General features: G+C 39.5%; 1 protein-coding gene across 3 annotated transcripts; it reads right to left on the reverse strand.

The window, feature by feature from the left end:
- Window positions 1–5,451: 5,451 nt before the first annotated feature.
- LOC130923663 (gastrula zinc finger protein XlCGF57.1-like) lies at window positions 5,452–19,929 on the reverse strand. 3 transcript variants are annotated; one of them, XM_057849517.1, is made up of 3 exons: window positions 19,779–19,929; window positions 16,814–17,531; window positions 5,452–7,548 (listed from the first exon to the last, which is right to left on the reverse strand). In XM_057849517.1, exons 2-3 carry the CDS (start codon window positions 17,169–17,171, stop codon window positions 6,161–6,163), a joined length of 1,746 nt encoding a protein of 581 aa, XP_057705500.1. In that variant the 5' UTR covers window positions 17,172–17,531; window positions 19,779–19,929; the 3' UTR covers window positions 5,452–6,160. The 3 variants fall into 3 exon arrangements, with proteins under 3 accessions (XP_057705500.1, XP_057705502.1, XP_057705501.1); XM_057849519.1 differs by having other exon boundaries at window positions 16,814–17,508; window positions 19,779–19,793; XM_057849518.1 differs by lacking the exon at window positions 19,779–19,929 and adding an exon at window positions 19,426–19,721.
- Window positions 19,930–23,381: the final 3,452 nt, after the last annotated feature.

The raw sequence follows: 23,381 nt of genomic DNA on the forward strand, positions 1-23,381 counted from the left end.
CTTGGTCATGATAAGAAATGTACAAAAGGTAAATAATGTCTGGGTGATAACTCAAACTTGTAAACAAAACCGAGTGTACCCAAAACAAAGGAGGGTTTAAAAAAAAAAAAAAAAAAAAAAAAAAAAGGTTACTCAAAGCCAATACAAACAGACCTCATCCAGACATCACAAGGACAGATAATCTTTTGGCTGTAAATGCACAGATAATTGACTTCTAATAGTTGTATTGTGACATTCTGTAACGACATGGAACTGATCAATTGGTCACTGAGTGCCCTGGACAAGATCTTTTCTACAATGCGATCAGAACCTGGACAACGCACCTGCCCTGGAAACACTTTCAAGTCTTGATATGTGGAGGATAGCTGGGGTAGATGGAGGCCGCTGTGTCTGACCACACTCGAAGTGGAAGACATCGAGGATGTTTTTCTTTTTGTTGCGCTGCTGGCTGTGATTCTTCTGCAGGGGCTTTGAGCGTACTTCATCCGTCGGAACATCATCAAAGTGTTGTATAGCCAAAAGCGATCGGTGGAATTAGCAACTACTGCGGTCAATGCTATCGCTGGAGTGTATGTCCGCCTCAACAAGGCCTGTGATGATATAATACAGGTGAGGAATGACCTGGCGGCATCCAACACTGCCACAACCGGAATGGCAATGCAACTTACTACGAAGCTGCGCAACCTTGAGATGAATGTTCGTCGGAATGGCTACAAGTAATGAAAACAGCAACAAAGATTAATTAGGCGAAAGGGGGGGGTAGACACGGCCTGCCATCGGTCCTCAGCTATTCCCTATCTTCTGGATCGAATCAACTGAATAAACTAACCACCGAATTATGAACTAATCTACTGGATTTTATCAACAAAACGAGCACATTGCCATGATCGACAATGGACTATTGGGAAAATGAACAATCAAGGGGGATGGTAAAAAAACAACCTTGAAATCACTTCACAATCTGAATGTCAAAAATTGTTATTCAATATTTTCTGCGTCCCATGGTATACTGGGGGCGAGATTCAATAAGCTTCGGCTTCTCCCGTCTGCCCTTTTCTTTTCGGGTTGAATTAATTGTAAACACAAATAAATGCTGTATGTTTGTTTGGATTTGTCATGCCTGAAGAGAAAATAAATAAAGAAAGAAAGAAAGTCTGTTGTCAAAGTGACGGTAGCCTTACAACAAAGAGCTTTTTACGTTGAAAATTCTTGTGCATAAATGCATAAGTCCCTGAATTCTTTATACATACGAACGTAAAACAGTCTTGATTCTTTGTTGAAAGAGCAAAAAAACGGGCAGTTAGCATTTATTTTTCATAAATATGTAAGAATGATGCTAGTCTGTTAGACATTGTGAAAAAACAAAAAATATAAGAATTACCTTGAATCCTCAAACAAATCACTCCTGAGACAATCCTTCCTGTTTGTATGCGGCACAGCTTTCGCACTTTTTCAACCTAAATCCAGCATTGGATCACTGCATGTGTCGCTGCGAGCGACTGCGAATAACTGAAGCAGATTGTGGGATGACCCCGTACCCAAAGGCGTGGCGCAGTGAAGGTCGAATCTGACCCGTCAATATCATTATGAAGTCGATGGGCCTACTAAGAATACACAAGTGTGAACACCCTGCTTCACGCCAAAAAGTCAAATAGTTTGTGCATGTAATGGCAACTTTACTAACATAGGCTAAAGTGTTTCATTTTCTTTTCACTTCATTTTTCTTTGTTGGTGTGACTTCCTATACATTTACCATGGGTTCATAATACTGAACCGTACATTACAATTGATTGAATTATAAGGTTGATGTCTGAGGCTCCATGTAGTAGCCCTCCACCACCATCTTGCAGTATTCCATCCTGTAGCTCAACAAGATCGTCGCAGAGCACATCACATAAGATATTAAGCAAAGATCATCAACAAGGTTTTCTTTTGACCCATCCTTAAATCACAGATGTTTCTATGCAGGGAAAAGAAAGCGAGATGATTTGCTCCAGTATTTGGAGCAGGGAGATAAAAGAATGCTGGTGTATGCTGACAGGTTCTCAAACGCCACACTATGGAGGATGGATGAACACGTGGTAGGATGGAACACGTGGATCGTGGTAAACCGGTAACCGGCACATGCCTACTCCACCCCCCACCCACTTAAAAATGTTCTGCTCGGATCTACACAATAGGGAATGGGACGTACTACGTCATTGTTTGGACGCGCCTCCATGCTGGCAATATGATTCACTTCCGGGCCGGCAGAGTCAATGCGGATTGTAACGTGTGGTAGTGCTAAGCTAACTCTTTCGGTGTTTTAGAAAGAAAATATGGGTGCTTATTGTTGCGTTACCGGGTGCAACAGCGTCTCCTACGACAAAAAAAAGGGTTAGGAAAAATGGACTCACTTTTCACCGTTTTCCTGCATGGAGGACCAAATATCAGATCACGAAGGTACGACGGATGGCTGGATTGCAGCGGTTCGTCGGAAAAGCATTTATGATCATATTTCTGCTGGAATGAGAGTGTGTTCCTGTCATCTCTACTCTTGTAAGTTGAACGCTTTATCCACTTTTGGTTTCAATACGTTTTTGTTTTTTTACACCGTTGTGTAAATCTGCCTCGGTAGCAATGCTCGCCTACTACGACTCACCTACCTATTGTGTTCCTAGGTAAACCTGCTGACAACACATCCCGATTGGTCACCATCTCTCTTCTTGGATCATTTGACAAAGAAAATTTGTTCAATGGAGTGGTTCCATTTGTCCTGTGTCGGACTCAAACAAGCCCCTGCAGCAGACGCCATCTGGGTCTGCCCTTCTCGTCGATGAACTGCGGGCTTTTAATTTGTGAAAATGCAAGAACTTTAATGCACATATTTATTCTGCCTGGCTATTTAACTATGGCCAGTGACGTTTTATTTTATTTTATTTTTTTAAACCACTTTGACAAAGACACGTTTCATTGTAATGTTGAATTTATATATTCTATTATTATTTTTAAATTATAATATTCTTATTTGCACTTATGTAGACTTTAGACTGTCAATTCAAATAGTGCTGGAAAAGTTGCAATACCTAAAATAGAAATGCAAGAACTGTAAAGTACATATTTATACACCTTTATTTATCTAAGGCCACTGGATGTTTTTTTAACTGCTTTGAAAAATACAGGTTTTGTTGTGATCTTGTATTTATATAGTATATAGCTTTTTATAATGTATTATGTATTGTAATATTTGCTGCCCCCTGCCAGAGTGTCGGCCATTTTGTACTAAAAGGATTTTAAACTGTCAGTTCAAATACTGTGTTGGAGACTAGTACTTGCAATACTTAAAATGGAAATGCAAGAACTTTAAAGCACATATTTATCCTGTCTGGCAATTTACCCAAGGCCGGTAAATAGTGTTTTAAACTGCTTTGACAAAGACACGTTTATTGTGATCTTGTATTTGTGTATTACTTATAATTATATAATATTTGCTGCCACCGTCAGAGGGTGGGCCTTGTTTGCACTAATTTAAAGATTTTAAACTGTCAATTCAAATATCGTATTGGAGAAATTGCATTACTTGAAATAAATCTATTGCAACTTATCAGTCCCAGTTCTTGTCTACAACACTGTCCAAAAATTGTCAATGCATATTCCAAATAGAATAACAAAATTAAGTCACCTGACTTTGTAATTATTACACCTGTTTATTATGAAGACCTGAAGTAAACAACAAGCAGTTACAGTTTGTCAAGAAGTTGTCCAAGTCATGTTTTGGTATTCATATTTTATTGACTTTTCACAACAACACTTGGGATCGTGTTTGTAAGAGCAGAGCAAACTGAAGTTTTCAGCGTGCACTCTTCGCCTTTCCAACCTCTCATAACGCTCCGATGTGGTGCGCTTGACCTCAGAATAACCCAAGAAGAGATATGGTGACCAATCGGGATGTGTTGTCAGCATTTCATATGCAGGTTTTCCTAGTAACACAACAGGTAGGTGAGGAGGAGGAGAAGGTTAGCATTGCTACAGAGGCAGATTTACACAACAGTAAAAAACCCCCAAAAAAACGTATTGAAACCAAAACGGATAAATCGTTCAACTTACAAGAGTAGAGATGAGGGGAATACACTCTCATTCCAGCAGAAATATGATCAAGAGAAATGCTTTTCCAACGAACCGCTGCGCCCCAGCCATCCGTCGTGCCTTCGTGATCTGATATTTGGTCCTCCATGCAGGAAAACGGTGAAAAGTGAGTCCAGTTTTCCTCGCCCTTTTTTTAGTCGTAGGACAAGCTGTTGCACCCGGTAACACAACAATACACACCCATAATTTCTTTCTAAAACACCGAAAGAGTTAGCTTAGCACGACCACACGTTACAATCCGCATTGACTCTACCGGCCCGGAAGTGAATCATATTGCCAGCATGGAGGCACGTCCAAACAATGACGTAGTACGTCCCATTCCCTATTCACGTAGGTCACCCCTTTTGACTTCAAAATGGCGAATTTCGCCAAAAGGGGAGAGATTTTCATGCCTGTTCTGTCCAATAGATACAACAATACAGTTGTATGAATAATAACGGGGTGTAAATTCAATGTATGTAAAATAAAGTGTGTATATTCAAGGTTTGACTCATTTTGTTTGTATTCTGCCAATCTCACAAATCCTCTTCGTCGTGACGCCGCATTAGCGGTCTTCACTAGTCATGTTATTGTGCTCGTAACTTCTGCTTCCTCATCTAACTTTCACGATAGCGTGATTTGTTATCTACGTCATCCACGTGAAAGTCACAGTGTAGAGGATTATCAATAGATTTGAGATGCACAAGCATTTTTTTTTTACCTTGAAATTAAAACAATAATCTCTATGGTTTTCTGTGGCTTATTTGCGCCAAATAAAAGTTGGAAGAGAATTTCAAGTCTGCACTTTTGAAGTATTCTTACGGCAGCACCATTTTTTTTTTAACAGCGCATTGAAGACGCCCCGTCTTTAGATCACGGCAGCGTGATTGTCAGCCTTAATATAAAAATATACTATGGAGGATGGATGAACACACCACTCAAGGCACTGCTCTGCAGGGGATGATGGAGCGCATGATGTCTGTTCTTGAGGGGCTGGAAAAAAAATAGCCAGTACCTGTGATGAACAATTAAACAAAATAATCATGATGACATACATATTTCATCTATACAAGTACTGTTTTATATATTTTTTTATATTTTTCATTTTAAGAACTTTAAAAAAGCACCACAATACCGGGTATTGCACATGGAAAGCGTGTTTGGGAAGCACACAAAACGAACCAAAAAATCCCGAGCACCAGCACCAACACTGAACCAGCACACTTATGGTCAAAAAGGGGTAAATCAGATCGTGACATAGCCACTTGTGTGGAACTGGAACCGTTTAAATCTTGCCTTAAAATTTAGTTTTACACACTGGCATTTACATGTAGGCTTTCATTTGACATAAAAAAAGTAATTATGCATGGTATTCGTTGTATGGATTTATTTAGAAAATGTTCGATAAGGAAAATCATGGTCTCTATTTTTACATATTTGGATATTTTATTTGTAAAAAAAAGTTACAAAAAGAAATAGGGGGGAACAAACAACTGTCTATTCAGATAGATAACAGAGTATAACAAAGAAAAAACATCTGAATATGTATATAAGATTACAATAGGAATATCCATTAGTTTCCAATTTCAATCACTTATTTTCTTGCTAATTATGCGCATTGCCAGAACAGGGAAGAAAAACATGCATTGAAAGACGTGTTTTAGCACAATTCTCCATACTAGTCCACAGGAGGGCTATAACAAGGACCACAGAATACTAATCGTCCTGCATATACAAAGTGACAATTCAAACTTGGATCACAGGCAAAGCCCTCAATAGTCATTCCTTTTTGCACCAACACACTTGTGTTTATTAGCCTGGCGCCACAGAATCAAAGCAAGACACATTTTTTCCCCCCAGAGAATGATTTTGTGTTGTTATTTTTAAAGCAGCAGGAGAAATGTTTCTCCCCAGTGTGGGTTTTTGCGTGAAATTGTAAGCATCCTTTCTGCAAGAATCTTAGCTCACAAACTGAGCAGAAAAACATTTCTCCCACGTAACCATTTAAGGTTCCCTTTTCAGAGAATCCCTTACTACAAAGTGAGCAGGAGAGAGGTTACTCCCCAGTGTGTGTACGTTTGTGACCTTCTAAGTGTCCCTTCTGAGAAAAACTCTGATCACAAGCTGAGCACGAGTATGGTTTCTCTCCAGTGTGTATACGTTTATGAGTTTTCAAGGCTCCCCTTTCCGTGAAGCTCTTGCCACAAATGGAGCAGCTGAAAGGTTTCTCACCCGTGTGTATTCTTGTGTGACCTCTTAAGGTTCCCTTATCAGTGAACCTCTTACCACAAACTAAGCAGGAGAAAGGTTTCTCACCAGTGTGTATACGTTCGTGACTTCTCAAGTTTCCCTTTCGAGAGAAACTCTGACCACAAACTGTGCAGGAGAAAGGTTTCTCCCCAGTGTGCGTTCTTACGTGAGTTCTTAAGGTTCCCCTTTCAGTGAAGCTCTTACCACAAATAGCGCAGCAGAAAGGTTTCTCACCAGTGTGGGTTCTTGTGTGACTTTCTAAGGTTCCCTTTTCAGAGAAGCTCTTACCACATATTAAGCAGGAGAACGGTTTCTCACCAGAGTGTGTTTTTGTGTGTCTTAATAAGCTGCCCTTCAGAGAAAATTTTTGCTCACAGACCGAGCACGAGAAAGGTTTCTCGCCACTGTGTGTTCTTGTGTGACTTTTCAAGTTTCCCTTTCGAGAGAAACTCTGACCACAAACTGTGCAGGAGAAAGGTTTCTCCCCAGTGTGTGTTCTTGAGTGTTTTTTTAAGGTTCCCTTCAGAGCAAATGTTTTACCACAAACGGTGCAGGAGAAAGGTTTCTCACCAGTGTGTGTTCTTATATGTTTTGATAAACTTCCCTTCAGAGCAAATTTCTGATTGCAAAATGAGCATATGAAAGGTTTTTCTCCAGTGTGTCTTGCCATATGCTGTTGCAACAAAGACCTATAACGAAACGTCTTACCACACTGCGTGCAATCCCAGTGTTTGACACCGCGACCTGTCTCTTGACCCCCATACTCTTCCACATCATCATCATCATCATCATCATCGTCATCATATTCAGAAGAGTGTGACGTTGAGTGGTCAATGTCTGATAGTGGTGCTATGAGTTCATTTGAGTTTGATCTTCCACAGTGGTCTCCATCACCTTCTGTTGAGCCGCTGCAGCTCAGGGGCTCCACCACTCCGCTGTCCACACCTGGACCTTTGTCTTCACTCTTCAATGGGACATCAGTCAAGTTAGGGATGTCCTCCAGCTCCACTTGGATGTATGGTAACGTTTCCTCCTCCTCTTTAATGCAAGGAGGTGACCTCTCCTCAACGTGAGGGTGCCAAACCTGGATGAATATCTCCTGCTCTTCCTCTTTAATACATAGGAACTTCTCATCCGCCATCTTTTTGACGTGAAACAACTGCTGCCGCTCAGAATGACAAACTTCACCAATGTCTGCAAGACACAAGATGACAAATGCTTATGGTTTGGTAAAGTCAATCTAATATCAAGCCTTTCATGCAAGAATGACTTTCTCTTCCCCACTTAGAGGGTACTCGTTTTACTCACTGGCTGTAAATGATAACGTATGCAAATTCATTCATTCTCATTTCCCAGTCAAAATGAATTGGGCATATTGCGCCGACAATGCCACTGAAGAGCATTCATGGCCAGTCCTCTCAGTCAAAACGAATTGGACTATCGCTGTCAATGCCATGCGATGAGTTAAATACTTAAAAAAATATATTTTTTTTTTTACAGTCATACTTTGAGCTGTAACTAGAGTGTATTTCTGTTTTTATTCATTTTAATGTCATTATTTAGCATTTATTTACAATGTATTAATTTATAATTATATAAAATAATTAGAAAATGCCATTTTGGGAGAGATTGAGACATGTAAACCCCATGGGGTCACTTCCTGTGGATGTCACGTCACTTTCTGTTGATTTGGGGAGATTTCCAGGTCACTTTCTGTTGATATCAGGTCATTTCTGTTGATATTTTGACGTACAGTGGTACGAAAAAGTATCTGAATCTTTTGGAATTTCTCACATTTCTGCATAAAATCACCATCAAATGTGATCTGATCTTTGTCAAAATCACACAGTTGAAAATACAGTGCCTGCTTTAACTAAAACCACCCAAACATTTATAGGTTTTCATATTTTAATGACGATAGCATGCAAACAATGACAGAAGGGGGGAAAATAAGTGAACCCTCTGCCTAAGGAGACTTAAAGCCAGTGACGTGCGGTCAGGGGAGGCAGGTGAGGCAGAGCCTCACCTGTCATCATGACAAAAAAATAATAATAGCATCAAATTTATATTAATATTTGTCCATTGCTCTTTATTTATGACTCATTTCAAACATTTTTTATAGTCAAAATCGCTGAATTTGCCTATTTCCTGTTCAAATAAAGAAATGAAACGCGAGGTGCGGCAGCAATGAGTAAAGCCTCACCTCTGATTGCGCAATCCTTAACAAACTTGGTTGATACATGGAATTGGAGCGTGCTGGTTGCCGTACATCTGCATGTCGCCATTATAATGTTTCCAGATACGTTTATTTGACCTGATTTTCCTCAGTCTGGCTAATGTCTTTAACCCTTAAAGTTTAATGTTTATTAGCGACATATTTAGTTTTGCTGATGGGAAATAAAACCGCAGTGAAAAGACACAGGCTGCGGCAGATAGTACTCTGCCGCACTGCAAGGGGGCGTACGTGAAACTGGACTTTCCGTTAAAAGTGGACGCGGTTAACACAACGCCGGTGTTGTCCGGAGCTAAAAGGTTTGCTTCAAACTACGGGACCGAGGATAACTCGCGCTTTTCAAACGGACTGGTACACCCGAAAAGACTGTCTATGTGGCTGTCCTTCGAAAAATCGCCTTTGCTGCTTTCCCTGCCTTTTCTTCTCAACTTGTGCCAATGTCTGGACTAACACGAGATATTGTGACATTAAAAAACTACCACGAAGCCTCAGCAAACATGAGAGCTCGACCACTCACATTCAAAGCCTGTTTGCTTTAAAAACTTTTGGAAGCTCAAGGATCGATTTGGCTTTGACGAACAGCGGAAGCTCAACGGTAGCATCCTCAAAAGCTAAGGTAAAGAAAAAGAGTTTGAAAGACCTCATTAATGCAACCTGCATCCTAGCTAAACAGGAGTTAACATTTGGTGGTAACGATGAGCGTGTAGCTCTTCTAAAAGTGGCATATATGTAGAACGATTACATGGTTTTGCTGAGAAAGATGAAAGGTTAGCTAGACATTTGGACACATCCACTGTGTTTTCTGGCTTGTCAAATAGAACACAGAACGATCTAATTGAAGCAATCCTCTCCATTGAGGCGGAGAGATTTTTTTTTTTTTAAGTAAAGGAAAATAAGGAGGACTTTTACTAAAAGGGCGTAGGTTTGCATAGGGACGGTAGGGACATAACACTACCAACTTTTCAGCATGCTAAAATTGTCCCCACCAACTTTTAAGCAACCTTACCTTTTTTGCATGATATAATGTTCAGTTATATAGAGAATTTAGATCTTTCAATAGTTCCGTATGTTGTAAGGATAGAATTGACCCTACCATTATTAAGTGAATTATTTTCACTATGTTTATGTTTGCTAATAAAAACCAGACATTTATTCAGGAAGTTTTCAAAATGTTTCTTTAGTATTTTTTGAAAACAAAGGTTTGAATTGAACAGTGTATCATCTAAACCAATGCACGTAAAAGTTATTATCAGTAGATAAGGATTTATTTTACATTGATCATTTTGCCAATTAATTAATTAGGTTCATATACATTAGAAATGTGGCCCTTTGCCCCCTTCATCCAATCTGTTTGGTCCAATTAATGTCCCGTCCCCAGCAAAAAGTGTACCTACATGCAGGTTATGCTGTTATATCGTCCCTACGAATGTTTAGACAAAACCTATGCCCTTCCAAAGTAACGCTGGTTTTTGTGGTGAAGGACAGGCGCAAGACCACAAACAGTTTTCATTTCAATCTTATTAAAAAAAAAATTAAAAAAAGAGCTTGGACCAAGAAAAATACAATAGAATATTTAAAAACTAAATTTTGGCCTTAAATAAAATATTCTTTTTCTTTTCACACTTTTTGTTTAGCAATCTGTAATAAATTGATTAAAGTTTCAGAATTAAAAGTTTTAAAAACAACTGAATATTTCACTAAAGGTCAGAATTGAATTCTGTGGTTTTGTACACCACTCTTTACTCTCATTTATGTTGCATTAATTATAGAATGGTGAAGGCCAACACATTGAGGGTGTAGAGCAAATGCATGTTATTTTCTTACTTTTACGTATCGATAATATGTACCGTGTGTGCGTGTTTTGTGAAGAATGCTGATGAGATATGAAATAACCAGTAGCCAATTGAATAAGCTACCCTTTTTGGTTTATATATTTGGAAATCTGACACTAAAGGAGTCAGTGCCTCACCAACCATGAACCTCACCGCACGTCACTGCTTAAAGCGCAATTGAAACCAATTTTTACCAAAAATATTAAGTCTAAAGCTGACCTGCTCACTATAAAACACACACTTGGCAAGAATTGTCTTGATGAGAAGCAATGTCTGATGTGCATCATGGCTCGATCAAAAGAGCTGTCTGAAGACCTGCGATCAAGGATTGCTGATTTGTATAAAACTGGGAAATGATGTCTAACCGTCTCTAAAAGTCTGGAGGTTCATCAATTGACAGTCAGAGAAGTGGTCTACAAATAGAGTTTGGCACTGTTGCTTCTCTCCCAAGGAGTCGCCGTCCACCAAAGATAATGCTGAGAGTTCAGCGCAGAGTACTCAGAGAGGTATAAAAAAAGAACCCTAGAGTATCAGACCAAAGTTGAATTGTTTCGGAGTAACACACAACATCATGTGTGGAGGAAAAATGGAACAGCTCACCAACATCAACACTAGGGGTGTGACAATATATCGAAATGGTGATATATCGTGATACTTTGTATCCCAAAAGGTTATCGATATGTTCCTGCCAAGAATCGAGATATCGTTTTAAAAAGGTGTCACTGTTTTGAAAAAAAAAAAAAAAAAAGGAAAAAAAGGGAACCAACAAGTTGCTACCAAAATCTTCCACTATAATAGTGTCTCAGTTAACTATAAAGCTGCATTGATGGTGCTCGACGCCCAATCATTTAGACTGGGAACGTTTGTTCATTCGAAATGAGCATTTACAGTTATTCTGTCCGATTTGCAGGGCATTTACAGGTTACTAGCTGTTCATTTTGGGGCATTTACAGGTCATTTCCTGTTGAGTTTGAGTCACTGCCTATTGATTTGGGTGATTCCCAGGTCACTTCTTGTTCTATAACTAAAAATAAACAGGAAGTGACCCATTAAAATACCCCAAAATCAAAAGGAAGTAACTGAAAATCAACAGGTAAATGACCTTAAATGGCCCAAAATTACCTCATTGCCTGGCATTGGCTGCCAATGACGGCCATAGACGTTCAATCCGTTTGAAGTCATTCATTCATTCGTTCGTTCATTCGCTGCCACCCTCCCAGTTCAAATGGATTGGACATCTACAAGTGATAAACTCATTCCAATTCACAGCAGAACCTTATTTTTCTGTTTATTAGTTGTTTGTAGAATATCCTAGTATGATTTCCTGACCAATGTATCGATAATCATTGTATCACCATATCGTCAGATCATTATCTTGAGCTTTGTATCGCAAATCGTATCGTATCGTGAGGTACCAAGAGGTTCCCACTCCTAATCAACACCTGATCCCCACAGTGAGCATGGTGGAGGGAGCATCATGATTTTGGGCTGTTTTGCTACCTGAGGGCCTGGACAACTTACAATCATTAATGGAAGAATGGATTCAAAGTTTACCAGGATGTTTTGTAGGAAAACTTGAGGCCGTCTGTTAGACAGTTGAAGCTAAAAAGAGGATGGGTGCTGCAACAAGACAAAGATTGAAAACACAGATGTAAATCAACTTCAGAATGGTTTCAGAAGAACAAAAGAAGCGTTTTGGAGTGGCCAAGTCAAAGTCCAGACTTGAACCCCATTGAGATGCTATGGCATGACCTAAAGACAGCGAATCATGCCAGGAATCTGCAGTTTTGTGGAGAAGAATGGGCCAAGATTAGTCCTGATCGATGTGTGAGACTGATCTGCAGCAACAGGAAGCGTCTGATTGAAGCTGCCAAATGTGGTCAACTGCTTTAAAGCTACCACAAAAAAACACAATGGTTAAAAGTATGAGAGGGTAATACCGTATTGGCCCGAATATAAGACGGCCCTGATTATAAGATGACCCCCTCTTTTTCAAGACTCAAGTTTGAAAAAAAAAAAAACTTTTTGAACACCAAATTAATTTTTGTACAGAAAATAATTACAGTACATCCAAAACAAAATATTATAACAATATATTTGAGAAAAAAGCATGTTATTTTGCCTCATTCAAATCTTAATATTTGAACATTTAAATATGTACAGTAAACTAAAGTGCAATCACATTCGTAAATGAATGGCTTCTGGTTTTTGAAATGTAAATAAACCAATCTATTGTGATAAAACAACCAAATTGCAATAACTGCATTAACCATCAAAATCAAATCTAACTAACTGTAGTCTTGAAACAAATCTGAATAAGGAAAAAAATTGCAATAAAATCATGCAAACTTGAGAGTGGCTGAGATGTCATGACAGAACATCGCTTCAGTGATATCTGGTGCCATCTAGCGTCGTGAATGGGTATAATGTCTAGACCGCTGAGATCCATCGTGACAGAACATCGCTTCAATGCTAACTGGCGCCATCTAGCGTCGTGAATGGGCATAATGTCTAGACCGCGAATATAAGACGATCCCCTCATTTTCAATCTTATTTCAATGCAAAGAACACTGTCTTATATTCGGGCCAATACGGTACACGCAAAAAGTATTTTTGAGGGAATGAAAATGTAATAAAAAAAACTCAATAAAAACAAAAGTAGTGAGTACTCGCCGCTTATAACCGATGATCGCATGCGTGCGAATGTTTGCGCAAGCGCACTGAGCATTGTGTAGGACGTGTCGCCGCGTAGCAAGGAATTGCCGAATAAGGGTGTCAACAATAATCGATGCGGCGATGCATCCCGATGCGGGGCAGGGACGATTCGATTCGATGCAGCCAAGACGCTGAATCGATTCAGCGCATTTTTAAATATATAAGTACGTTCAAAAATCTTCCCTGCGCAATTCCTGTGATGCGATGGATTTGGTTTCCCCATTTGTATTGTTATTCTCATGTTTACCTGTAGAGAGAGCTACTTTACATTCAAAGCAAGCCCGTAGAGGTTAGATCGGGCCTAAAAAATTCCAGCCCAACCCGACACTGCCCGCTGGTATTTAAGCCCGACCGGCCAGATCAATTAACTATAGATTTGCATGCCCGAGCCGAGTGATGCGGAAAAAAAAAAACGCAGCAGCAGCAGCAATTTATTTTCATTCAAGTTTTCTTACTGTTTAAATAGTCTACATATTTTTATAAGAGTTATAAAAGCATTTACACAACTAAATAACGCTGGGAAAGTTTAATATAAAAAAAAACACGGTTTTGCAGACACACAGAGGAGAAGATTCGAAAGGATCACATTTGCCTTTGTGTGCATAAATAAAATTGTCTTTCCTAACAAATTCTCAGTTGGCAGGAAAAAAACGCAAGTTTACTCAATATTTAAATAGTCTACATATTTTTATGAGATTTACAAAAGCATTTACACAACGAAATAACTCTGGGAAAGTTTAATTATAAAAAAAAAAAAAACAACAAAAAAAAAAAACACGGTTTTACAGACACACATAGGAGAAGATTCAAAAGGATCACATTTGCCTTTGTGTGCATAAATAAAAGTGTCTTTCATAACGAATTCTCAGTTGGCAGGAAAAAAATGCAAGTTTACTCAATATTTAAATAGTCTACATATTTTTATGAGAATTATAAAAGCATTCACACAACGAAATAACGGGAGGAGAAGAAGAAAAAGAGGGCTGCGCCACAGCCCTCTGCGCATTTTATTTTTTGTTTAAATAATTTATTAGTCCGGCACGGCGGCCCGACCCGACCCACCGAAACGTGAATGCTTAACATTTCGGGTCGGGTCGGGTTCGGGCACAAGATCTAACCTCTATGCAGGGGGGACGAGGAACCCAAATCCGCTTCCTGACCGGAGTAACGTCACAGACAAGCGCAGTTGTAATCGAGAGAACAGAGAGATAGGACATAACATAACAATGGCTGAAACGGAGAAAGAGGGAGCGAGAAATATTATAGCTATAAGATAGGCTAGACCTACATTTTAATTTTGTTCTACATTGCAATTTAGTTGATGTTTTGTTTGCAACTGAACTGATCCCGGGATTGATATTGCGATAAAGATGCTGCTGCACTACAATATTTTCTTTGTCGTTTTCTTTAATATTTACTTGAATATTTTTATTGATGGGTCGTTGTGACTAAAATACAGTGACTTATTACTGATTTTGCACAGGAGTTCAGATGTTGCAATGTGTGAAAGGCTGCTACTGTGTGTATAAAAAAAAAAAAAAAAGAGAAAGCCCTGGTCTCATTCAAAGCACTAATTAAATGCTGTGATCTGATTTTTTTTTTTTTTTTTTTTTAAATATATATGAAAGTATACTATTTTCATTTGACTTCAACCAGGAGTGACACAAGAGCCAATAAAAAGTTGTTTAATGTCTGTCCGCTTTCAAAGCGCTTTACACTATCTCGCCATCCACCTACTGGTGACGCAGCACCAGCTTTGAGCGTCTTGAAAGGTGGAAAAGCGCTATATAAGTATAACACCATTTACCATTTGTGTTGGCTCATGATTCACGAAAAATATGCTTTGCTTTAGAATGCATCGCAATGCATTGCCGAATGTCACTCCTGGTTGAAGTCAAATGAAAATAGCATACTTTCATATATATTTAAAAAAAAAAAAATCAGATCACAGTATTTAATTAGTGCTTTGAATGAGACCAGGGCTTTTTTTTTTTTTTTTTTTTTTTACACACAGTAGCAGCCTTTCACACAGTGCAACATCTGAACTCTTGTGCAAAATCAGTAATAACAGTCACTGTATTTTAGTCACAACGACCCATCAATAAAAATATTCAAGTAAATATTAAAGAAAACGACAAAGAAAATATTGTAGTGCAGCAGCATCTTTATCGCAATATCAATCCCGGGATCAGTTCAGTTGCAAACAAAACATCAACTAAATTGCAATGTAGAACAAAAGTAAAATGTAGGTCAAGCCTACATTTGTGTGAATGCTTTCAGAAATCTCTTAAAAATATGTAGACTATTTAAATATTGAGTAAACTTTTCTCTTTACTCTTATAAAAATATGTAGGCTATTTAAACAGTAAGAAAACTTGAAGAAATGAAAATAAATTGCTGCTGCTGCGTTTTTTTTTTTCCGCATCGCTCGGCTCGGGCATGCAAATCTATAGTTAATTGATCTGGCCGGTCGGGTTTCAATACCAGCGGGCAGTGTCGGGTTGGGCTAGAATTTTTTAGGCCCAATCTAACCTCTACGGGCTTGCTTTGAATGTAAAGTAGCTCTCTCTACAGGTAAACATGAAAATAACAATACAAATGGGGAAACCAAATCCATTGCATCACCGCAATTGCGCAGGGAAGATTTTTGAAAGTACTTATATATTTTAAAATGCGCTGAATCGATTCAGCGTGTTGCCCGCATCGAATCGAATCGTCCCTGCCCCGCATCGGGATGCATCGCCGCATCGATTATTGTTGACACCCTTAATGTATATACAGGATATATATATCCCCCCCCCCCAAGTGGGACCTTCCGTGATCCTAATACATTTAATAATAATATTATATAATTCCACTTTTTTTTTCAAATGTATTATTATTATTAAATAAAGATGCACGTTGATACGACGCACATGAAGGCAACTTCCAATTTTTTCAAAAATCGTTAGAAAGTTGTATGGACTTACAATCCGCTAGTTTGTTGTTTCCTGTTGTCTTCCGAAATACACCTGGGTGACGGCGCGTCAAGTGTTCGTTCATAGCCGACGTGCTACCGTGGTATGTGAGCTCAGCTTAGCAAAAAGAGTACACACAGTGGTGGCACCCTCCATATTTTCCTTGAAATAATTTCACGCTCTGGCTAGTCTGTTCCGCTTTTTTGGGTTTATGCCGCTTTTACTGTGTTACCAATTCTGCCCTTCTTGGTAATTGGCGGCGTTTTCAACTGCTCGCCGCAGTGTGGAGTGAACTGGCGATTCACTTGATTCGTTGCCATCCTTCACTGCATCAGTCCCTCTTGGGGCTTTTTGAAGAAACTTCGGACACTCAGTTGCCTTGACATTTTTCCGAGTAAGGCCAACGACATCATGCATCAAGAGAGACAATAGCTAATTAATATGCTCACTCGCCACCCTGTGGTCTGGGGTGTTAATTGCAACCTGTCAAAATGACAGATGGACTTCAGTTTTTTCCGTCACCGTTGTAAAAAAACCGGTCAACGACGACGGAAAATATTCGGTTAACGCGACCCCTGTTCAGAGAACAATAATCCTTTGGGACAGGCCAATTTCTGACCACGAGACAGAAGTGTAACCGCCATAAATTTTAAACTCTCTCCATGGGGAAGGAAAAAAAAAAAAAAAAAAAAAAAAAAGAGTCCATTTCAACATATGCTCACCGACACTGGATGACAGACTGGCTTGGTCACGAAGGGCAATGCCTGCAGTGTTGGCGATGGATCTGGCTGGCAATGAAGTAGCAACGTTCTTAATGGGCGCATTAGCATCTTCCTCCGTGGCCAGTTGAGAAATGCAAACGTCACTTTCCCAGATCGAGGACCGCAGGCGAGCGTCCACAGGCGCCGTCATCGAGCAGTTCTGTCGACGAGGCTCCATACCCCCCGCTTTCACGGGCACGCCCTCGCTCATTTCTCCCCTGTCAACTCCTCTGACAGCATCTTCTCCATCCGGGGCTTTCAATAGTCGATCGAGCGTGTCGTCCAGGTGAAAGGTTCGAGCCAGGCCCTCATCTTCCATGTGTTTCAACTTCTCGCTCTTTAGGTAGTCAACAGTCAAATCCAACAGTTCTGGTTCACTCAGAGCCTCGGCATGAAGTCCTGATCTGTCATCAGTCGCATTGGCGACTATGTGTAGCTGGCCGATACTAAAGGTGAGGAGTCGCTTTTGTATCTTGGAAGACTACCATCCTTCGCGGAGTTGTGGTAGCCATCTTAAGTTCCTTTAGCCTCTACTCTCTGGATGATGCACTGCAGCCTTCCTCGAAGCACCGGGCATGGGTTCTCTCTGTAGTAATTCCCGCTCTCTCAACGAGGTGGCGCTGGATCCCGGACGATCCTCCAATTGAGGGGTGTCACTAGGTTTTAAAAACAGGGAGGGCTTTGCCCCCAGGAGTGACACGGGATGTAAGTGAACGTGGCGTACAAGTACAAAACTTCAAAAATAGCTAACAAAGACCGATAATTTACATATATACATATATTTAATCATAGAGGCTAATTCCCTGACTTTCACTCACAACACAGTAGAGCTGAAACGAATACTAGAGCAACTCGAGTAACTTGAGTTTAAAAACTGATCAGAGAAATTTTATTCACCTCGAGGAATCGTTTAATTTTACCAGCTCTAAGCATCACGTTTTCGCCGGGCTACTTTTAATGCGGGACAACGCGCTGATGTCACGTGCGTAGAGGAAGACGCAATAAATGATTTTTAAAAAATCAGTGCAGCCAACAGCCGCTACAAACTAAGTCGACGTTGCTAAAAACTAGCCCGCATTATGCTACTGTGGTAGCAGCAGGTAGCGTCTGATGTGTCTCGTAGATATCACATGTATGTTGAACTAGATGCGAAATGAGAGTCAGCAGCATTAATAAACAACCGCCATCTTAAAGCAGTAACGTTAGCCCTGCGGAGGGCTAAGTTTCTATACATTAAGACCACTGTCGACGCGTTGCTAACGTGTCTTACATACAGGCTTTATTTAATCTGTGAAAACATAGCGCTGTAAAGGGATGAGGGTGTAAAATAAAAACTTAATGCTAACTGTCAATTTTAGCTCAGTAGTCATTGCTGGATAAAACACCAAGTAGCACTGGTCCCTAATGTGCTCCAATACAGCAGGTACCATACTGTAACATTGACAAAGAGTCACCCGCTTCGTTAGGTTGCAATTATTTATTTTTTGGGAACTTGTGGTACAACCAACACACGACTGCTGTCTGCCAAAGCCGACACACACACACCCGCCAGAACCACAACAACAGGAAGGCACTTTGCCCGCTCTCCCGCACCTCCCTCACCCCCCACACGTCACGCGGTGCATTCAGGAACGCATGTAAATATCCCCGCCATATTATAACTTGATATGTTACAATACATCTATTTTGAACACTGCAAAAACTCAAAATCCTATTAGGATTTACAGTTTAGACTAACTTAAAACTTAACTAGAACTTAAAAAGCTTGACACAAATGGAAATTTAATTTAAACACGTGGGAAAAACACCTAACTTTTAAGTGATGTGTGTTATCAAGCGTAATGGCATTTTTAGGTAAGAATATATTTTTTATAAGATCTAAAAGTTTTTTTGAGTGAAAGTGAATGTCTTTTTTATTCTAGTCACATCTGAGATGCAATTGTTGGCTGTTTTCAACAATGTACATCAAAAATAAAGACAATGATTGACTGAAAATGGTTCAATAATATATGAAATGTCTTGTTTTCTCATGTATATTTATAATTGCTCTTTACCTAAAAAAAAGTATTTTGATACGATTACTCGATTGATCGATAGAATTTTCAATCGATTACTAAAATATTCAATAGCTGCAGCCCTACAACACAGTAATTGTTTGAGGGACATCATTTTCAGACAGAATTTGTTGGTTTAGCTCAATAAACGTCTCGTTCCCACACTATTTCTACGCATTTACTATTAGGAACAAACAGGAGGTTGACCCACCTGGCAACAATTGCTAACGTCATGAATATTAATGAGCAAAAGTGACGTGTTGGTTGCGGTATGCCATTTTATTAATTTCTGCGTGGCGCTTTAACTTGAGAAAATTCAAAGCTTTCAAGCTTTTAAAACCCTTTAGTAAGAAAAAATGATTCATTGAGGCATTTGATATCTAAAATACATGTTAAAGTCTTTCTTTATCATTGCAATTGTTTTTTTCTTGAGCACAGGACATCTTTTTCTCTTCTTTCAGAAAAAAAATTGAACAGGCGGGGTCTGAAAGGCAAATGGTTGTCTTATTGTATGTATACCCTCTACTCTCGCGCGATCCTGCAATCCTCGCTTGATTCGATCGAGCCGCTCCAGAGCTCTGCTCGTAAGACGCATCTTAATGAAACCGGGGGCTCGCATTCAGCGTCGGCAAACGCACCTGGTGTAATGAAACCGGGGTTAGGTCGCGTTCTCATTCAAGCACGCGCACATACATACACGCTAAACACAATGGCGAACTACTGGCGGTCGCCATTATTTAACTCGATAAAACAACAATACTACTCGTCCACACTTAGAGTACACTGAAAACATCACTAAACATATCAACACAATTAAAGTTGACACGCATTTTAACTTCTTGACGGATGTTCAATCATTGTTCTGAAAATACCTGTGGATGTTGACGTTCGTTAGCTCGCTCTGCTGCTACTAGGGACTGTCATTATATTATTGAATGCGCATGCGTGTAAAGATATTATCGTAGTTTCCTCTTTCCCCACATTAAAAGGAGCACAGCAGTGTCATCTACTGACTGGGCGGACTGATACGATGAGTCACGAAGTATCACTACTCTCTCCCGAATTCCGCATAAAGTACACAAAGTCCGGCCAGCGGCGCTCCGATCGATCCACGAACAGAAACACAAAAATCTCTGAACGTAGTCAGCACCCTCTAATGTAAATGAACGCCCCTCACTTTAAACTGCAGCACCCTCTCGCTCAGTTAATTTAAAAAAAAAAAAAAAAAAAAATCAATATTGCCAGGAAGTGACATGTGTATTGCTTTGTACATGAGCTGAGCTTTTTGAAAATGGGCCAAGTCGTTAATTTTTTAATGTTTTAGATTTCAAGAATAATTTACTGCATTTTTTATCCCTATAGCCAGCACTATGTAGGCCCATTCTTCTTGTATGTATTATATAATATGGACACCTCTGTACACTAGTGTAAATATGGCAAATTTAGAGAACAGTAAAGAATGTGGAGTGATTTATGGTCAAGAATGTGTTTCGCTTTACTCGGGACTGAAATGCTACTGCTTTACTTTGTATATGTTAATACGAGCCTTTTAGTTAACATTATCAATAATCACCCTAGGAAACTTGTTTTAAAAAACTCAATATCCACTTCATTTATCTGTACTTGTTCTTGACTGTATTTATTGCATTTGTTAAATAATTTGGTTTTCCTTAAGTTTAATAATAATTCATTTCTGTCGAACCATGTTTTTAGTTTACAAATGTCATCAGTAGCACAAGTAAATCCCCCTCCAGAGCAAAAAATACTCGTGTCATCTGCAGAGAAATAAAATTTTAGTGTTCGAGATACTTTCCATAATGTCATTTCTATCAAGAATAAACGGTTTTGGACTGAACACTGACTCCTGTGGGACACCTTAAGCAATGTCCAAGCATCATGATGAACCTCCCAACTTCACAACCTGTGGTAATAAATGTTGAAATAAATAAATAAAAATGAAAATAAATTAATAAAAAGTGAAATATATAACCAAATATTGAAATAAATAAATGAAAAACTAAATAGAAGCATTTGAATGACACATTTAATAATTTATTTAATTGTGTATTCATATATTTCAATTTTGCACTCCTGGTCCTCCAGAGGAAATGGAGGTTGCCTTGGGGTGGTAATACGTGAGATAAGATGAGACTTTATTGATCCCACATAGTGGAAATTCGGTCATTGCAGCAGTCTCAGACAGTGTACAATCAAATATATAACATAGACAAGGACAGAGCACAGGCTCGCCAAAATCAAGTCAATGCATCACTGTATGTAATGCGTCACCTGGTGGAATGATCAGGTATTACAGAAAAAGGTCAAATGAATGTTGTCACAATTATGATATATGATTTGAGCAATTCTGTGTCAATCTATGGCGGGCCGGACGAACAATGCAAACTGGACGTTTGCCCACCCCTGCTGTAGAATTTATCCAAGATGGACCTCCCATCAGGCAATCGAACCCCAGTCTTCCACATGACAGGCGGAGATACTATCCACTATACTTAAGAAGAAGTTGCTGGTTTTTTGGAGATACTAGGGGTGTAACAGTACACAAAAATCTCGGTTCGGTACGTACCTCGGTTTTCAGGTCACGGTTCGGTTAATTTTCGGTACAGTAAAAAAAACAAAATGCAAAATATAAATGTGCTAGTGTTTATTACACACTTTTGTGCTTTCAACAGTAGGAACATTAGCCTATACAAAGCTAGAATTCTGCTCAAAAAGTAGCGGGTATGTAAAGATAATCCAACAACAATTTGCCTTTCAGACCCCGCGTATTGGTCAGCTTTCTTTCTGAAAGAAAGAAGAAGTCCTGTGCTAAAGAGAAAAGCAATCCCAATGACAAAGATTTTAACATGTATTTTACAAATAAATGCCTCAATGAAACATTTTTTTTTTCTTATGAACGGTTTTCAAAAGCTTTATTGGTGGATTTTCTCAAGTTAAAGCGCCACACAGAAATTAATCAATTTAATTGTGTAAGCAGGATGTGTGTATTATTCTTATTATTTAATTACAGGTGTTTTAGCTCATTTCAATTTATTTTATTTAAAGGGGCTATTATTTATTTTATTATATGTTTATATTTTACAAATGTGACGTAGTATTCATTTATATTGTATATTTTATGTTGTATAACTTTAGTTCCTATGTAAATATTATTTCATACTTGTTTTGTTGTGGAAGGATGGTTTTGTATTGAACACGGGGCCGTGTTGGTTATTATTATAGCAGAGAAGACCGCAGTAAATCAACAAAGAAAAGTCAACTGTGCCCCGATCTACCACTCAAGAGATCTGATGGACTCAAAAAGTAGGTTACGATTGCATTTTAGTTTGAAAATCGACCGGATCCACCGTATTATTACACGAGTAACTTCCGGCCCGATCCTAGCTAGTAGTATTGACGCAGGAGGGCCGCGTCTCGCGTCAAATAATAAACTGCCGTTCTTTTCGCGTGCGTCGCGTTGAGCTGCTTCTGGGACGCATCTAACACGCGGCCGCACTGCGACTGGTGTGCATTGGCTGATTGACTAACGCCCGCGTTTCACTGCGTTCTCACGGCGGCCACGTTGTCGCGCCGTTGATGTTTCTGGACTGTCCTACCGTGTCCTCATGATGGTAGAGAAGACGGAGTAAATTTAATCTACACAAAGAAACTGTAACCCGATCGACTCACAGCCTCAAAAAGTAAGGGTTATATTCAGGGGTGAAAGTGGGCCAGAACGGTCAGGAACGCAGTTCCGGTATAAGATTCAGGGCCGGAATGCTGTTCCGGTACACGGTGCTTTGATCCCGAAAATATGACAGCAACTGTCAAAATGCTATGTAAAAAAAAAAATGCTGAGCTGCCACACATGCATTTCAGCTCCAAGAAGAAAACAATCTACCAACATCAGATTTACAGTACATACACAAGTGTTAACAACAAGCATAATAATGTGCTTGTAAAGCGTAATCCGTTTCCACCAATATTTATAATTGATTTTATTTCACGGACTGAATGGAGGTTTCCCCAGCTGCTGCAGTTATCCGAGTCTGACGATGAGTCACGTCAATGTGCGAATGCACGCAGCAAAGCAAAACTCCTGGACTCATTTATCCGTTCAATTGGCTGACATACTGACATGTGATCAGCAGAGATGGTTAGCTCTGATTGGTTCAAATGTGCATGTTTTCTGGAACAGCAAAAAAAAAAAAGCTTGTTGAATTGATGCTACAAAAAAAGGGCAATGCAACATAAAATGGACGTGGCGCAGTTGGTAGCTGGAATTGTCCTTGGACCGAAGGGTCAGTGGTTTGATTCTCGGCTACGACTGCCCACTGTCGATGTGCCCTTGGGCAAGGCACTGAACCATAATTTGCTCCAAATGGGTTGGCAGCACCATTGGCGTGTGAATGTGTGCATGAATGGATAAATGTGTGCTAATGTAAAGCACTTTGGGCATGGTAACCATGTAGATAAAT

Source organism: Corythoichthys intestinalis, chromosome 11 (assembly GCF_030265065.1).
Source record: "Corythoichthys intestinalis isolate RoL2023-P3 chromosome 11, ASM3026506v1, whole genome shotgun sequence".
Lineage (NCBI taxonomy): Eukaryota > Metazoa > Chordata > Actinopteri > Syngnathiformes > Syngnathidae > Corythoichthys > Corythoichthys intestinalis.